General features: G+C 38.7%; 1 protein-coding gene across 1 annotated transcript in view; it reads right to left on the bottom strand.

The window, feature by feature from the left end:
- Window positions 1–351: 351 nt before the first annotated feature.
- The window catches only part of map1b (microtubule-associated protein 1B), a 31,092-nt gene continuing 15,184 nt past the window's right edge, over window positions 352–16,259 (bottom strand). Inside the window, exons 3-7 of the mRNA XM_017698512.2 lie at window positions 11,470–11,552; window positions 10,260–10,400; window positions 4,671–9,906; window positions 3,777–4,009; window positions 352–3,108 (exon numbers count right to left, since the gene is read on the bottom strand). Coding sequence (XP_017554001.1) covers window positions 2,953–3,108; window positions 3,777–4,009; window positions 4,671–9,906; window positions 10,260–10,400; window positions 11,470–11,552 — 5,849 coding nt within the window. The 3' untranslated portion in view covers window positions 352–2,952. The remainder of the gene's footprint in view (window positions 3,109–3,776; window positions 4,010–4,670; window positions 9,907–10,259; window positions 10,401–11,469; window positions 11,553–16,259) is intronic.

Here is a 16,259-nt window from a genome sequence, read left to right as displayed (position 1 = left end):
TCCCTACCAAAACACAAAATACACTTGAAAACTGACTTTGTGTGTGTTTGCTAGTCAAGTACTGTCTAGCATTTATGAGCTCAATATTAGCAAAACTGTCACTGAAACGGTCACTATCACAACATTTGGTAAAGTTTCAGAGGCACTACCATTTTATTGGTCATTACAAACTGAATGTAAATCATTTGTTTTAATAAAATAAACATAAGGTAGAGAGTCATTCAAAGCTAAAGCATTTTATTCTTAGGTTTAAGTCGATTTAAAGTCTGAAATATTTTTAGCACATCCATATCTCACATAAGACTAAAGCAGCACAAAAAAGAGACTAAAGACAGGGGAGAATTTCCACGAAATCGTTTATTGTGGATGGTTTTCAAGTTTTGCTTTCTTTCTTTCCTTTTTTTTTTTTTAATAGTGTTTCCCTTTACATTGAATGCTCTAGAGCGAGCAGGAGGAGATATCGCACACAAACATCAGAAAAAGCACAAGGTAATACTTTCACTTGAGACTAATCCTCTACGTTAGATATGGGTTTGGGGAAAGTAAAGAGGGAAGATGCAAGTTCACAAGATATATACTTCAAACAGAGCTGCAGACATACTAATATTATCGCAGAGTTGGGGTGGGGGGGTCGTATAGTGGGGCTGGGGTGTTTGAGGCAAGAGTAAAAGAGTAAGTGTTAGAGAAAGATAAGAACTATTGGTGTGTGTGTGTGTGATAGAAGAGAAAGAGAGAGAGAGAGAGAGCGAGAGCGACAGAGTTCGTGTGTGTGTCATGATCCGGTTTAACTGTAATGAGTGTCGGAGTTTGTTATTAGGTTGATCTGAGCTTGAAAAACAGTGTTGCTTTTTCATGCATGTTGTTGAAGATCCCTCTTGCTATACATCTGTGGTTGTCATGGAAACTCTGACAAATTGGTGTTACTTCAATCAGTGTTGCTAGGCAATGGAGTATAATTAGTGCATTTTCAGAGAAGAACAAGAGAAAAGTGTTATGAGGCTTAGATCAAAGCCTCAATCCAGTACACAGTTGATTTTCGTGATGTTTTTGATGTCTCTGAGTGCTATTAAAAGCTTTGTAGTGTCGTTTTTTGTAGTGTCTCAATTTGCTCTCATAATCTAGCCACTGTGAGGCAAATCCCATTGAATTTACTTCAGTTCAAATGTGCCCGTTGAATAAAATATACCACAACACAATTACTGGCAAAAGTAAGCAAAGTGGAAAAGAAAACTGTGCATTGCTTGGTGGTCAACTGGAAAACTGGTGAGGCCATTTAACACAAATTGAGCTCATAAAGATCATGATGCTTAGTACTTCTATTACAAAGACTTGCTTTAAAGTTCTCTGTCTATTAGCAATGATCGCAAAAATATATTCTTAAAATGACAGAATCACTCAATCCAGTTTTGTAGTGCCTGACATACTTTGTCCCACAAGGCTGTTTAAACAATGCTATTTTGCTCAGTGTATATGCAGTAGCATTAAATTCAGCAGGCTATTCTGTGAGATGGTTTGCAGTGTTTGTGGACAGAAATGAATGAACTATACACTAAAAGACCTCTTGTTTTATATACTATTCAAAACTAACATTGTAGTGAGTTGTTGGCAGTTAAAAGTAAGTTTCCCTCTCATTAAAAAAGCAAAGAACTGCTCAGTATATTACATTACCCATGCAAATATTAAATCATTCACCCTGTTATGAGTCTGTAACAGCAAAACCTAGAGAAAAAGCTTCATTAAGGGTCAGAAATCATCTCAAAGAAAGTTCAGGAAACCTCAATTCTGAAACGTGTGCAGATAAATAAGAGCAGCAAAAGACAAAAAAAAACTGTAGGTGAAACAAACTGCATACAGAACATAACACTTATAGCACTTTAGGCTGGAACGTCAGTTGAAAAGATCTCTTTCTACCGCTTGACTTTTGTTTAAAAGCAAAATAAAATTATCTTGAGCGATCCTAGAGTTAACTACAGAGGAATGTCGAACTAACCCATCTTAATATAAATGAATTCGTTATTCTAAGAACATTTGCATGGAAAGAACAAAATCTAGTCCATCAAAAGGATTACACACACAAAAGTGCAAATAATAAATAGTGCAAAATGACAGTCTTGGTTTGAGAGTAATTCCAAATATAACATTAATAATAATAATAATTATTATTATAATGGACATTAAATATATACTGCCCCATCCTTGCACATGGTCTTGAATTACTGAAGCAGACATACAGGTCAATTAATTCGTACTGGTTAATTCACAACAAAACATGTGAAATTACTTTTAAATGCATCTCAAGTGAAGTTTGAAGCTGGTTAAGTATCACTGATAAAGACTGAACCTTAAGGCTAAAGCCTTTCTTTTTTTTTTGTGGTTTGCAAGTTATGCAAATCTTTGCTGTGTCTTCTCAACGTTGGATGCATTCTGCATTGTGTCTTCACTGTTGTGTTTGTGATCATAAAACACACACACCTGCTAATTATCAACATAATAAGTGCATCACATGTGTTGTACATTCAATTAACATTCTAAGGCATTTTTTAAATAATCCTTCATACTTTGGTGTATATATTATTTCTAACGTGGCTTTTTAATTGTATGCTGTTTTATTTTATCAGCTGCTTTTAAATGCTGTTTGTTGGCAGTAGATGTCCAATTTAGAGCTGAATCCCTACACTGGTCCGAATTTGCTACAGACATGTATATGCTGCTTGACTATTTGCTATTTATATATTGCTATAAACAAAAATACGTAGGTGGGCTTTGAAGAACTGCTGATTTGTTTGAAAATTAGATGTGGGGAAATTTGTAGCATATTAATAAGCATAGCATTTTCCTTAGTAAAGACCAAAGCATTTACCTTGGTTTTGCTCAGCCATGTTCCATGTTCATAGCATTTTACAGTTTTTGACTATCAGAACGATTCACTGATCGCCGGGGCTCATTTTGTTTTCAGAGCTCAATTTTACATGCAGGGAAAGATTCATCTTGCATAACCACAGTGCTGCTGCTGGCTAAAACCATGATATTCAAGTTTTGCTGTTTCTCATGGGTCTCCTGATACCACTCCCTCATAACATCAGAATCGTGGGTTGGAATAAGCGTCACCTAAAAGTACAGGATAGAAATCTATGAACATCAAAATACAGATGTATATTTTCTAAGTAAAATGATTATAATTAAAAAGCATATTATTAGATCACTGCATGCAAAGCTTAAAGGGTCCATATCTGACATGTTTCTTCTATAGAGGTCTACTATAGATGTTGTGTGGGGTCTATGTATCAAAACCTGTATTAAAACATTTTTCAGCTTTTTCAATACCTTAGAATTAAAAAGCCTGTTTTTGTTAGAGTGCTGATATATGTAAACAAGGCTGATATATGTACATGAGTCGTGTTCTGTTTGGCTGCTTTGTATTGTGAATGGGTGTAGCAGAACTGCTGTAGGCTGAATATGTGATGATGTAGGCTGTAAATGCGACAATTTTTGTGACATTACAAAAGCAATGAATTTAAAATTGTCCATTTTTGTAGCTTACTTTCCATATATGGACTGTGCGTATCAGAGATTGACTAACATTTTGAAACTTCAGCAATGTTTAGATACTACATCAAGTTTTCATATCTCACTTTTACATGATATGGGCCCTTTAAATTGAAGCTCCAATTAACATTATACCTACATTAAAAAGCACTTTGTTACATTAGGTCCTTATATTGTAATACTATTTTTAACAATCAGTTATTCTTATTCACATATATAAAAAAATATACCTGCATGTTACTGTCCCACTGTGCCTTCCCCTCTAACAGAGCATCTAGGACCAACTTGCTGGGCTCCTGTGCTGTCTGATCATTGCCACTGACCACATAGTATGAGGATCGAATTCGCTTGAAGAACTCTGCATCCACATTTTTGGCACTGCAGTGATTAGGGATATAAACTAAGTCCATGTACATTGGAGGGCAGTTTGGTACGGACAGTCCACTGTTGGCCTTGCTGCTTCCTAAGGAACAAGTAAAGAAAAAGGATTTATAAATGTACAAAAAATAAAACAGGGTGGTCAACTTTATGAGCATGTAGCACTAATGCTAGGAAATTTGCAAATGCTGTTGCACAAACATTAGCCCATATGTGTATCTTTCAGAGAGAAGAAACCCACACTAGAAGGAGCTGACAAATTAATGTGTGTTTGTATTCACAAAAAAGGAGGCTAAATAGTTAATCACCAAAAAGTAAGGCTCCGCGATATTTAACATGCAAGGTTTAATTTAATCAGTTAATTATAAAAGGGATGTAGGCTAACGATAGCAAAGACAGCAAGATCCATCCATATAGTCCATTAAGTATCCATTACCTGCTTTATACAAATTGCAAAATCCTAAATCTGGCTTTATGTATGGCATTATAACACTGATCTAAGCAACTAACCAACATTGTATACATCACTTTGTTTACAACAACACTGTGTTTACACTTTTGCATGCTTACAATTGTGATTTTATTTTTATATTTGCAAAGGATTTATTTCTCCTACTAAGTGCAACAATATGCAACACTCTGCACAGCCCATTTAAGGTCAATGTAGTGTGGTCGGTGCTGTATTGTCATCATGCGTAGTCTTTACTAGGAATTCTTAATAATGCAAGCTATGGAATAACAAGTACCTGTAGTTTTCACACTCCTTGATGCAGAGGTGTTAGTTGCATTTTTGGCATCTTTCTCCACTGTGCTCTTCTTTGGAGATGCTGTTTTTGACTCCTTGACTGCATTTGTTTTAGACAGAACATTCTTTTTAGCTGGTGAAGAAGATTTAGGTTTAGGCTTCTCTCCCTCCCCTTTTTTAGACTCTTTTGGTTGGTTGTCCTCCCCAGCCTTAAGGGCCTCTGGATCCACCATGCAGACATCAGGATAAGGTGGCGCAGGAGCAGAATCCCTTGATGCAACTGGAGGTGGATCTGCATGGCGATAAGTGAGGGTCCTGTCTGTTGGTAGAGTTTCTGAATCATCTTCTGAGTCAATGTTTGCATCTGCAGTTATGGAAGGGCACTCTTCAGTTCCAGGAGGAACATCAGAATCTGTTTGAGAGGGTACTGATTCACTAACAGAAGTTGGCGGAGTTTCCTCACATTGCTTACTTTGCTGCTTCCCTCCAGTTGGGGGTGGCCCTCCACCAGACTTAGTGAGTGGCTTTTCCTCCTGTAGAGGATTCTCCTCATTCATGAAGTACTCAAGAGGGTTGGGGTTTATGAACGAAGGTGAAAGCTCTGTCTTTGGATGTCTGTATTCACAAGAGGTCACCAAACATAGGTCAACATTTGATCGTGACTGAGGAGAGACACTTACTTTGGAGCCATCTGGACTTCTTGAGCCGCCATCACACTTCTGAGCCACTTCTTCAACATAAGCGGAGCTGCTAGAAAACTGAGATTCTGTTAGCTTAGGAGACGGAGATGGCATTTTGGGACTGATGGGTGATTTAGACTCGGATGTATAGATTACAGTCCCTTCTCCAAGATTAAGTGCATCAGTCTTCTGTGGGACACAAGAATAAGAGGACACTGTGGGGGATAAAGGGGAAGCAGCTTTTGGAAGGGTGTTGACCTCACTGGATCTGATCTCCTCGGTCTTAAAAGTACTATTGTCACTAGAAATTAAGGTGGGACTTGTTTTACCTTTGTAATCTGAGGCACTGGGACCCCCCAGTATTAGAGATGAGTCTGGGGACACAGGTGATTGATTGTGGGGAGATATTTTTGGAGTGACAGATTCTGAACAAGGACCAGCATTTGGAGACATTTCCCTGGGCCCACCAATTTGTGTAGGTGTTGTAACAGATGGGGTGGACTGAGAAGCATCGGATGGAGAAGCAGAAGCAGCTTGGGTGCTGTCAGACTCTTTGAAAAGCATGGGCTTCTCACCATCCTCTCCTGGTCTGCGTGGTTCTCCTGATCTGAAATCAGCTCCATCTGAGGGACTGTAGTCAACCTCTGTTGGGCCATTTTCAGTGACAGCATGCTGGGGTCCCATTGCAGCTGGGTGTTCTGGGGATTGCTTACTGAAGTCCAATGCAAAAGAATGATCTGGGGACTCCTGACCAAATTCCACTGACATTGCAGAATGTTCAGGAGACTTCGTCTCCTGCTGAGGTGTCTGTGACTTGGCCGTTTTTGGTGAAACATCTGGAGAGATTGACATAGGCCGAGGGCTTTCCTCCTTAGATGGAGAAACATCTGTTTCTTGCATTGTAGTTGGAGTTTGCACCACAGACACAGACAGAGAGTCATCTACCTCTGTGGAGTGAGGGGAACCCACTTCGGCATGTAATGATGGGGAGACATCGTCCGTTGTAGGCTCTGGTAAAGAGCTTGTTGCAAGTGATGCTGTTGAGGCTGAGGCAATATGAGAAAATGTATCTTCAGCAACAACTTCATCAACTGGAGTGCCTGACTTGTCAGATGTGGTTCCTTCAGATATTGACATTTTACTCTCCTCTTTGAATGTTGTGAAAGGAACTGAATCTGAAAACTCGATTTTAGTTTGTGGTAGTGAGGATGAAATAGAGGAACTGTCACCACTTTCTGGCTTCTTATCATCATGGCTAATTTTACTAACAGATTGATTATCAAAGTGTGGCTTTTCTTCAAGCACTGAGGAGGTACTGCCACAGGATGCTGGACTACATTCTGGGGATGGAACTTTTTCTGCTGGTGATATTGGTACAGCTTCATCAATAGGACTAGCTTCTCTGGGAGAATAGTCTTTGTCACTTGTTACTTCAACAATAATGGGACCTTGGTTAGTGACTTCTTCAAGGAGTATAGCTCCAGCCTTCTCTTCCACTGGAGACTGATAGTAAGGTGTATGCCCCAAAGACTGAGGTGAAGAAGTGCCCTCTAATGTTTTATCATCTGGACTGTTTGTAGAATCCATGACCCCTTTTGATGACAATGTAAGTGTAGTGCCCAGTTCAATTGGTGATGAAATACCTGTATGAATGTGTTCCATGCCTATATTATGGTCGCCAGAGGGTGATCGCACAAGGGGCAAGGTGGTAGATGCAGCAGGAAGCCTCTCTGAGTCCAAAGAGAATCCGGTTGTACTGTAAAAATCCTTGCAAGATTTGTCTTCCTCCAGTGAAGATGGTGGTGAAATTGTAGAAGCTGAAGCATGGTAATCATGACCCTCTGTTGCATCACTCTTTGAATGATCTAACTCAGGAACATCTTGGAGAGGCGAGAGTTTCTTTCGATCATAGTCGCCTGAGATCCCATACTTGACAAAGTCTTGAGAAGGAGACTCAGTTTCTTCATTTGTAGTCTCATCGCTCATTACATCCCTTGGAGTTGACATTTCATCCATGGGAGTTGGTACACTTGAGATCTCGATTGTAGACTGTGTGTGCCCAGATATAGTGTATTCCTCAGGAGGCTCATCTCGATTCTCATCATCTGAAGCCACCTCACTTTCTGAGCCTACTGGCAGAGTTTCATCATGAATTGAATTTGCTGGTGAGACTGGAGAAGCGAGTTTTGGAGGAGTGGTCACAGAAATACTCTGTCTCTCAGTTTCTTTGTCAAGTTGTTTGGTTTCTGCTGCCCCGATGCACTCATCCTCCACAGTTTCTTCTGCCACATCTTCTGCCTTCACTTGAATAGTAGCATATGTTCCTTGTTCCTGTTCATCCACTTCCTCTGTATCTCCCTTTTCATCATAATCTCCCATCTCAGATGACTCTTCAAGTCCTGTGCCCTCATCTTCAAATTTCTCTGTACCATTAGTGACAATAGTTTTTTGTTTAGGTTCTGACTCCTCTGGGGTACCTCCACATTCCTCCTCAGCTTCTGTAGTTGTTATTCCCTCATCCACAGATTCTGCTGTTTCTGGAGAGTCCTTGCAAATGGTGATTTCTTCCTGTTGTATCATTACTCCTTGTTCCTCTTCTATTTTGGTCTGAGGTAAAGTTTCATCATCTTCAACTATCTCCTCAGCTTTCAGAGCCTCGAAGTCTTTGGTAAGGTCTTCTGGAGAGGACATGAGGGATCTTTCAGCCTCCAAAGCAGTAGCGCTAGCTACAGTAGCTGCCACAATTGGAACAGCTGTAGATGCAGCAGCAGCAACAGATTTTCCAGCATCTTTTTTAGTGGGCTTAGCTTTTTCTTTAGATTTAGCAGGGCTGCTTTGGGCTTTTCCTTGTGTTGCCACCTTTGGTTTTGGTGCAGGCTTTTTCACTTCACCTGTGCCAGAAACATTCTTCTTTAAACCTGCAGGTTTTTTTGAGTCTTTTTTAAGATCCTTTTCATCCCTTTTAATTTCTTTCTTTTCCTCTTTCCTGCTCTCCTTCAATGGTGAGTCTTTTCTAATGTCCCGCTTTTTTACCTCCTTCTTGATGTCTTCTTTCTTTGGCTTCTCCTCATTTTTGACCTTTTCCTCTTTTTTAGTTGATGGTTTGTCATCTTTTTTCACCTTCTTTTTGTCAACTTCACTCTTTTCCACAACTTTCTTTGTCTCCTTCTTGATTAATTTTTCTTTGGCTGTAATTTTTGGTTTTATATCTGCTTTCTTTTTTTCCGGTGTATCAGTTTTTGATGTTTGTTCAGATTTAGCCTTTGTCTCCTTTTCTACAGTTTTTGCTTGTCGCTTGATGTGTGGTTTTTCTTTCTTTTCAACTTTCAGCGATGGTTCTGGAGTTCCTTCAGCATCAATTTTTGCCTTTTCAGGAGTTTCTTCTTTTGACTCCTTTCTGATGGCTTTGCTTGGAGATGCTTTTGGGAGTGACTTCAGACTCTCTTTGCTATCTGTCTTATGCTTCAGCTTTGCTTGCTTGAGAGCTGGTGCCATGTTTGAAGACAGGTCTTTCTCTGTGACTACAGGATGCTTTAGGAAATCTAAGTGTTTCAATTTCTCCAAGCCCTCAAGAATGTTATATTGTGTGGCATTACCTGGAAACAGAACACGTACTATTTTCTCTGAAGGGTTAGAAGGATGCCATACAATCAGAGATGAGATTGAGGACAAATATGAGATTGGGAGCTCGGATTCATTTCCATTTGGTAACATAATTGGTGCCTTGTCCTTCTCACTACCAGTCCACTGCTTCATAAAGTACTGCAGCTCTTTGCTGTTCTTTGAAGGGTTGAGAACATACATTTCAAGCTTACCAACTCCCATTTTTTGGAACAGTATGACAGGTTCAATTGTATTGCCTACATTCCTTTGTAGAGGTTCTGGTTTCAAAGAGAGCTTGCTGAGATACTGCTGAGTGAGTGCAGCTTCTTCAAGGTTTCTTCGTACCCTGTGGTTTGATTCTGGTTTCTCAAGAGCCTCAGGCAGGTTCAAGAACACAACACCAAGGTCAGGTGAGATCATGTTCTTCATCCAGTCACTATTGGCGGTGGATCCCTGGGATTGTTCTTCCTCCAGTTCTGCAATCTTTCTTTGCAGCATGCTGTTAATCCCTGGAAGGTTGTCATCTCCAATGTGAGTCAAGAGGATAGAATCTACCCGGTCTAGATGGCGCACCAACTTCCAAAAACAGGATTTCCTGTTAGATCCACCATTGACAAGCATGTTGAAGCCATTAACAGCAAAAAGTGCTGAATCACCTCGGCCACCTGGGAAAATGTAGCAGCATGGTTTAGACAACTTCAGGAAACCACCCGAAGTAGGAGGTTCAAGCATATCAAAGGGAGATGGGATTTCCACCGATTCTGAGAGGTATTCTGTGAACTCAGAGAGGCCTTCCATTTCTGGTAGGATGCTTGGAGAGTTTAGCTTAATATTAATGAAGTCTTGCAGGCTGTGTTTGTCAAGGTTTGAATTTTTCCAGTCACCATGCTCAGGACAGAAAAGGGTTAGGCTGGCTTTGTTGGCGGGATGTATGGTGCTTAAAAGTTCCCCAATCTGCATGACAAAGTTAAACAATGTTAGATGGATCTAGCACATTTTTTAAAAGGTAATCAGGCCTGAAATGCTATTATTTGTGAACTTTTATTTGCATTTCATGCACTTTTTGAAGTTGGATTTTTTCTTTTTAGTAACCACAGAAAACAGCTACTAGCTACTAACTAAAGATGTTGCAAGCTTTTTGCATTTAAACAATAGACAAGGCATTTAAAGTTCTTATGATAGTATGACTTAAAGAAAAAAAATCATAAATACAATTGATTGTTTTCACAAAACAGTGGAGACAAGTAATATTAATATATATTTTACTACCTAATCTGACCACTGGAATAGGTCACCATTACATATACCTCTTGGTCTGTGAAAATGTCAATGAAGTTGAAAAAGGAGAAGGAACCAGACTGGAGAATGAGTTCGCCAGTGTTTTCAAAACACTGTCCTGCCAGAACGAGCAGCTTGTGGCGGGCTGCATCTGAAATCATCAAGCGAACCTAGAAACAGCAACAGATGCAAGGCCCATTTAAACAGTGTGCATCACAATATGAGCATGGTTCAAATTAGCTGAGGTAAAATTATTAAAGTCAGGACAAATATGCAACCTGTGTGGGATCTGAGTATGTTGTATTCCAATGTCACCTCAAAATCATTAAATTTCTTTTAGCATATTTTGATACACTGAAAACTTGCACAGCTGAAATTCGTCTCTGCAATAAGACAATGTGTGAGAGGGCACTTTGGTGTGCAGACTCGCTGGTCATCAACTAATGAAAATGTAATCAATTTCATCGGTATAAAATGCATTAGTTAATTAGCTCCGGCCCTCCCTCTCTGGATCTCTCTCTGGTTTGATTTCCACTTCACTACCACCGACTGTTCTAGGCAGCTCGCCAGGGTCAAACCTGCAGTTCTGTGCCATATTATTAATGCAGAGCTGGACTGCAGATGGCCTATAAAGGAGGGTGCTGGTTAAGTGTATGTTTAAAGGTTGAAAAGCATGGCAAACTTCCTTTGTTATTTTATAGACTGATGTACTATGAGTAAGGGCTAATTTTGGGACAGTTAGCACATTATCCATTTCACAGTTACAATGAATAATTGAATATTAAAGGCAAATTTGGAAGACAGACACAGCAGTACAATGGAAGAGGATGGACTGCCTCTTTAGCACCAGTTGGCTCCGCATTCCAAAAAACAACTTATGGAAAACAGTGCTACACCAATAATGCTGCATGCATGTTAACAATTTCAGTACATTTTCTGATCCACCATCGTGTTGGTTCTACTACTGGAACAAAGGCAAGGCTCTAAGCCAGCCTACTTATAAATTAACTGCTTTGTTCTACTGATACTCTCTTCAAAAGCAAGACTTTTATGCCTTGTCAAAGATACAGAACTACAGTGCTGAAGTATCTTACATGATATAAATGTCAAATATATGTCGCAAAGAAACATGTAACCCTCAAGCTTTTAAGTTTCACATGTGATGTCATGATGGGTAAGTTGGTATTAGTTCTAAGTCAACAGTGATGAGCAGATGATAAGAGAAAGACAGAAAACTACCTCAGTGCTAACAGCCTCATCTGAAGGGTTGATCAGTACAACAGTCTCCAGTACACTGCTTTTGTGGTGCAGAATCTTCTGTCCTGTACACAACAAAGAGAAGGCAACATTGCTATGAACGAGACTCTAATTTTGAGCATCTTCTGGCTTCTGAAAATGCCACGTTTTCCAGTATTTTGAACTGTCATTGTTAACAGAAGACATTATGTCCCATTCCAGTAAGTGATTTTGTAGGATTTAAAATTATTACATTCATCTTACGCACATGCAACATCAAATGGTTGTTCATTAAGTCACAAGAAGTAACATTCATAAATACTTCAGATTTGGTATTGCTGTGTACTGGTTGTACTAATTGAGCTCATAAATTCTGCACAAATTCTCAGTTTCTGGATGAGATGCAGTGAAGTGTAGAGTAGATCTGCCCAAAGTGGATGTTTGATTTGGCCAGCCAGAAAGCAGCATAACCCCCTGACTGCCACAGCCAATGAGAGAACACATATTAATGGTTCTTCCATTACTTATTTTTCTTTTACATTTAATTTTTGCAGTACTTTTAATAACAAAACATAGTGCCAGCTTCCCAGACATAGATTAAGCCTGATTTTGGACTGACTGGGTTGATGAAACTGAGTTTCACTTCATCGATGTTATCGTTTTGGTTCCAGTAACCAAAGAAAATGACAAAATGTTTATATATGTATGTCCTTCCCAAACTGCCTAATCCTGCAGAATATCCTACAGCAGACAGAAGAACGAAGCTTCTGCCCCCACTTATAGCCCCCTATAAACAGTGCTTGCCTATACATTTACCTGCTTCCTCTTTACCTGGAAAAAGCAGGTACAGGCCCCATCTTTTTCCCACAATTGTTGGCACTTACACAAGTCATGTTTCAAGAGATTTCTCTTTTATGTGTTCATATGTCTTAGTTTTTTGTGTTTTTCATTTATATCATTAAAAAGTGTTATATAGCATCTCACATGTGTGAACAATCCTTGTACCCAGATTAGACTCCATAGCTGTGCAACACCCGCATGCTGCAGTCAGAAATGAATCATACTGTAAATTTTAATATACAATTAGCAAGAGTTAGAAATTTGGCACCACTGGTCTAGACAACAGTACTGGCAACCATAGTATTGGTACAGTCTTTGTTATTTGTTTATGTGCAGAGATCCAACCTCATATCTCACCTTTGTTTCTGTATTCTGGTTCCTTCTTCTGGAACACACGTCTTATTGACTTCTAGTTTGGCCCAAACAACACCCCCCTGCTTTTGCCTGCTCAGTTACAACAAAGCCAAGCCCCATTAATGGCTCAGAATAGATGATAGTGAAATTTCTCTTTTCACTTCTCTGTTGATAAACCCATCCATGTGCAAATTTATCAACCTGTCCAGTAATGGATGGGGGCCTGTCACACAACATAAATTTTAACTGACTGCAAGCAACTGTCTGCTCTGTCACTGACACAGAAAATTAGCCTTGGAGCTTCAGGAACACTCAATGCTTCCAGCACTGCCGGGTCAGGGTCTTTTCCTCCTCTAAAACATAAATCACATCAGGTGCCTTTTATGTTCAATAAACGTTTTTTTCATAACCTGATGGTTTTGAGTTTCACTCCCTGTAACCTAGCAACAATAAAAGCAAGGGAAAACCCACATGTCCATTAGCAGAGAGCTGGTTCACGGAGTATTAGCTCTGCTGATGTAGAACACGGTGCTGTAGCTACACTCTTAAAAAGATGGTTCTTCAAGGGTTCTTAAGTAAGGGGAATAGTTCTATATATGAACCATTTCATGCTTAATTATATGATGACTTATATAGTTCTATATAAAGCCTTTTTGAAAATGGTTTTATACAGCACTAAAAAGGGCTTGCTACAGGCTTGACATCAAAACAATACAAGAACCCTTTTTGATGCAGAAACTGTCAAAAAAGTTCTATACAGAACCACATTTAATACATTCTCTCTTCATAATAAAACATTTATTGTATTGCATTAAACTTTTTTACTCTGACATGATTTTTATGTGAAGAAAGCTGCAGTTGTGCTGTCCATTTTATCTGACCTCTTTGTAGAGAGGTGCAAATTGTTTTCACAGTAGACGGTCCCTTCCCCTTTCAACCCGCATTGCTTACTAGCAGCTCAACACATTTCACACATAGAGAGCTAACAGTGCCCTGCTTAACAGAGTTATATAACAGAGTTATGTGAAAAATTTCCATTCTGCCAGTGTTCTATTGTTTTGGAATTTTTTGTCCAGTGACAATACGTATGCATTTACAATATGTTTTTGAGCTTATGTCACTCATCTTATCTTACAGTACTCATTTTTGTCCATCTTAACTTATACAAACACTGCAGTGTGTTAATTTAACACTATTGGTGTTCATTGAACACTGGAGATTTTTTCTGTGCAGTCATCCTCATAACATATTGCTCTGGAAAAATAGCTAACAAACATATCTAATAATACCTATTCTTGTTTGTCTGTCTTTTTGTATACAATGTTTAATAATGTCTGGTTCAAGACCAGGTGTGTGTATATATGTGCAGGCGGTCTGATCATGCAGTGCATGTAATTACAATGTCATTTCACACCTGCTGAGTCATCATTAATCATGTGGATTTATTTTTTTACCTCCCCCATTCTTTCAACACTACTTTCGCCTTCTGCATTGTCTTCTTAAAATGTATCCTTCCTAAAACAATGTAAGATGTGTGTGTGTTTGTGTGTGTATGTCTATATGTATATCTACATATATATTTCAATGGCAACAGGATCTTTCATAATTTCTGGACGATTAACTAGTTAAGAAGTTTAATGCCTGTAAAAGCAACCTCTCAGAAAGCTGTTATACAAAAATAGTTAAAAATATATTATATTAAGTTATAATAAATAGTTATTTAAACTGGAAAGTGTCAATAGTGCAGAGAAGAACCACTTTTGGTTCCCTAAAGAGCCTTTCAATGGGTGGTTCTTAAAAGGTAGCCCTTTTAGACTATTTAGACTTGCATGCTTTATAAAAGCGAACATGTCCAAAACTACGAAAATATGATGTATAAATAAGTTGGAAATGTTATGTTTATTAGAAAATACATGACCAACAGGCAAAATCCCCCTACCAGTGTATCACTGATGGCATGTGCACTGTAATATAGAAAATAAGACAATAAAAATGTTTATCTTCCAGGGAATGTTACACTCTGGTTAAAGCTGGACAGACAGAGTCATATATTTGAGTTCAATGAGATATTGAGCTCATTGTTACTCGCACATTGAATTTTGCAACAGAAATGGCAGCTTACTTGTTTATAATAACAAATATAGTATTATGCTTATAAAACAGGATTTTTAACAGTCATTCTTCCCCTTAAAGAACTGTTTATGTAAATGAGATGTGACGTGAGGAGAACAGTTTTAAAGTCAAAAGAACCTCCAATGATGTAAACATTCTATACCAATTACAGGTTTTTCCTGGAACTGTAGGCCCAAGCCAAGTCCAACATTAGCCACAATTTAGAAATTTTTCTATTGCAACTATGATGTAAGTATAAACAATTTGGTTATAAAGTGGTCCTTTATTTTGTGACTTCATTCTTGCATTCAGTGCTTATGCTCCAACCCCTTCCTTCAGTGTTTTAGAAACTTGGGCTGGGGTTACCACATTGGTCTTGTTACTATGAAATCACTGCAGAGACCTTATTATATTATGTATTTAATTTAGCTTGCAGTCAACCTGATTTGAATTACAAATATTTCACCTGGTGATATGACAGCACAAACGCAACACCATCTTTTCACAAATAGGGCCGACGCCTTGTGCTCAGGACAGTAAAATGAAAAGGCAAATACAAATGAAAAGGTAAATATACTTGAAATGTATATCTGTTGTATTTTACCATGCGTAGCTGAGTTTTTAATGCAAAATCATTCAGAAATATCCCCTTTGAAGTGGTAATGTTTAAGCTCTTCAACATCCAGCATATCACCTGAATGATCAGGGTTCTGCGAGGCCTCTTTGTTCTTGTGCTGAGCTCTACAGGTCCTCTTTGTTGTTTATTTATTACATTTTATTTCACATCCCTAACTGCACCAGTGAGTTTTTATGTTCTTGTTCTCTCTGATCAGGAGCTGTTAAAGGCACAAGATCCTTTGGGGCGACCCTCTACAGGACGGAGGAGGGGGGGAAGGGAAGAGAACAAAAGACTGGAATAAGAAGAAGTGGAGATATGACTATCACACCGCAAAACCTCCCGCACAGTGCACAAATCTGTAATATTCTGCAGTACCACATGCATCATCCGTGCTACTCTTAGAAATCTTGATTTCTTACTGTTGTCTTGCTATATTATTTAAATTAAGATAATGTAGTTAGGTAATTGCATAAGTACTAGGAACGCAGTGCAACATATAGTATTGTGTCAAATTATATAACAGCATATTGTGTTGATTTGTTTAACATGTGAATAAAACAGTATTTTCACATGTCAAAAATGTGCTAAAATGTGTGAAAAAAACATTTATTACATGTGAAATCATATTCACATGTGGAAAACAAAACAAAAACATTTGGAAGCGTCACTGGATGGTAAAACGTCTGTTCTCTACGATACAAATCCAGTTACATATGTTTTCTTAATGAACCTTTTACAAATGATTCTATACAGCACCATGGTTCTACCAAGTTTTAAGAGTCAAAGATCCCTTTTTCAGCACAATGTAGAGCTCATTTAGCTAAGAGTGCAGTCACACCCCAGCATGACAGCTGCTTTAAAGTGGCCC

The sequence above is a fragment of the Pygocentrus nattereri genome, chromosome 23, assembly GCF_015220715.1.
Source record: "Pygocentrus nattereri isolate fPygNat1 chromosome 23, fPygNat1.pri, whole genome shotgun sequence".
In the NCBI taxonomy this organism is placed as follows: Eukaryota; Metazoa; Chordata; class Actinopteri; order Characiformes; family Serrasalmidae; genus Pygocentrus; species Pygocentrus nattereri.
Note: the sequence above shows the minus strand (reverse complement) of the source record. Positions and strands in the feature narration are given on the sequence as shown.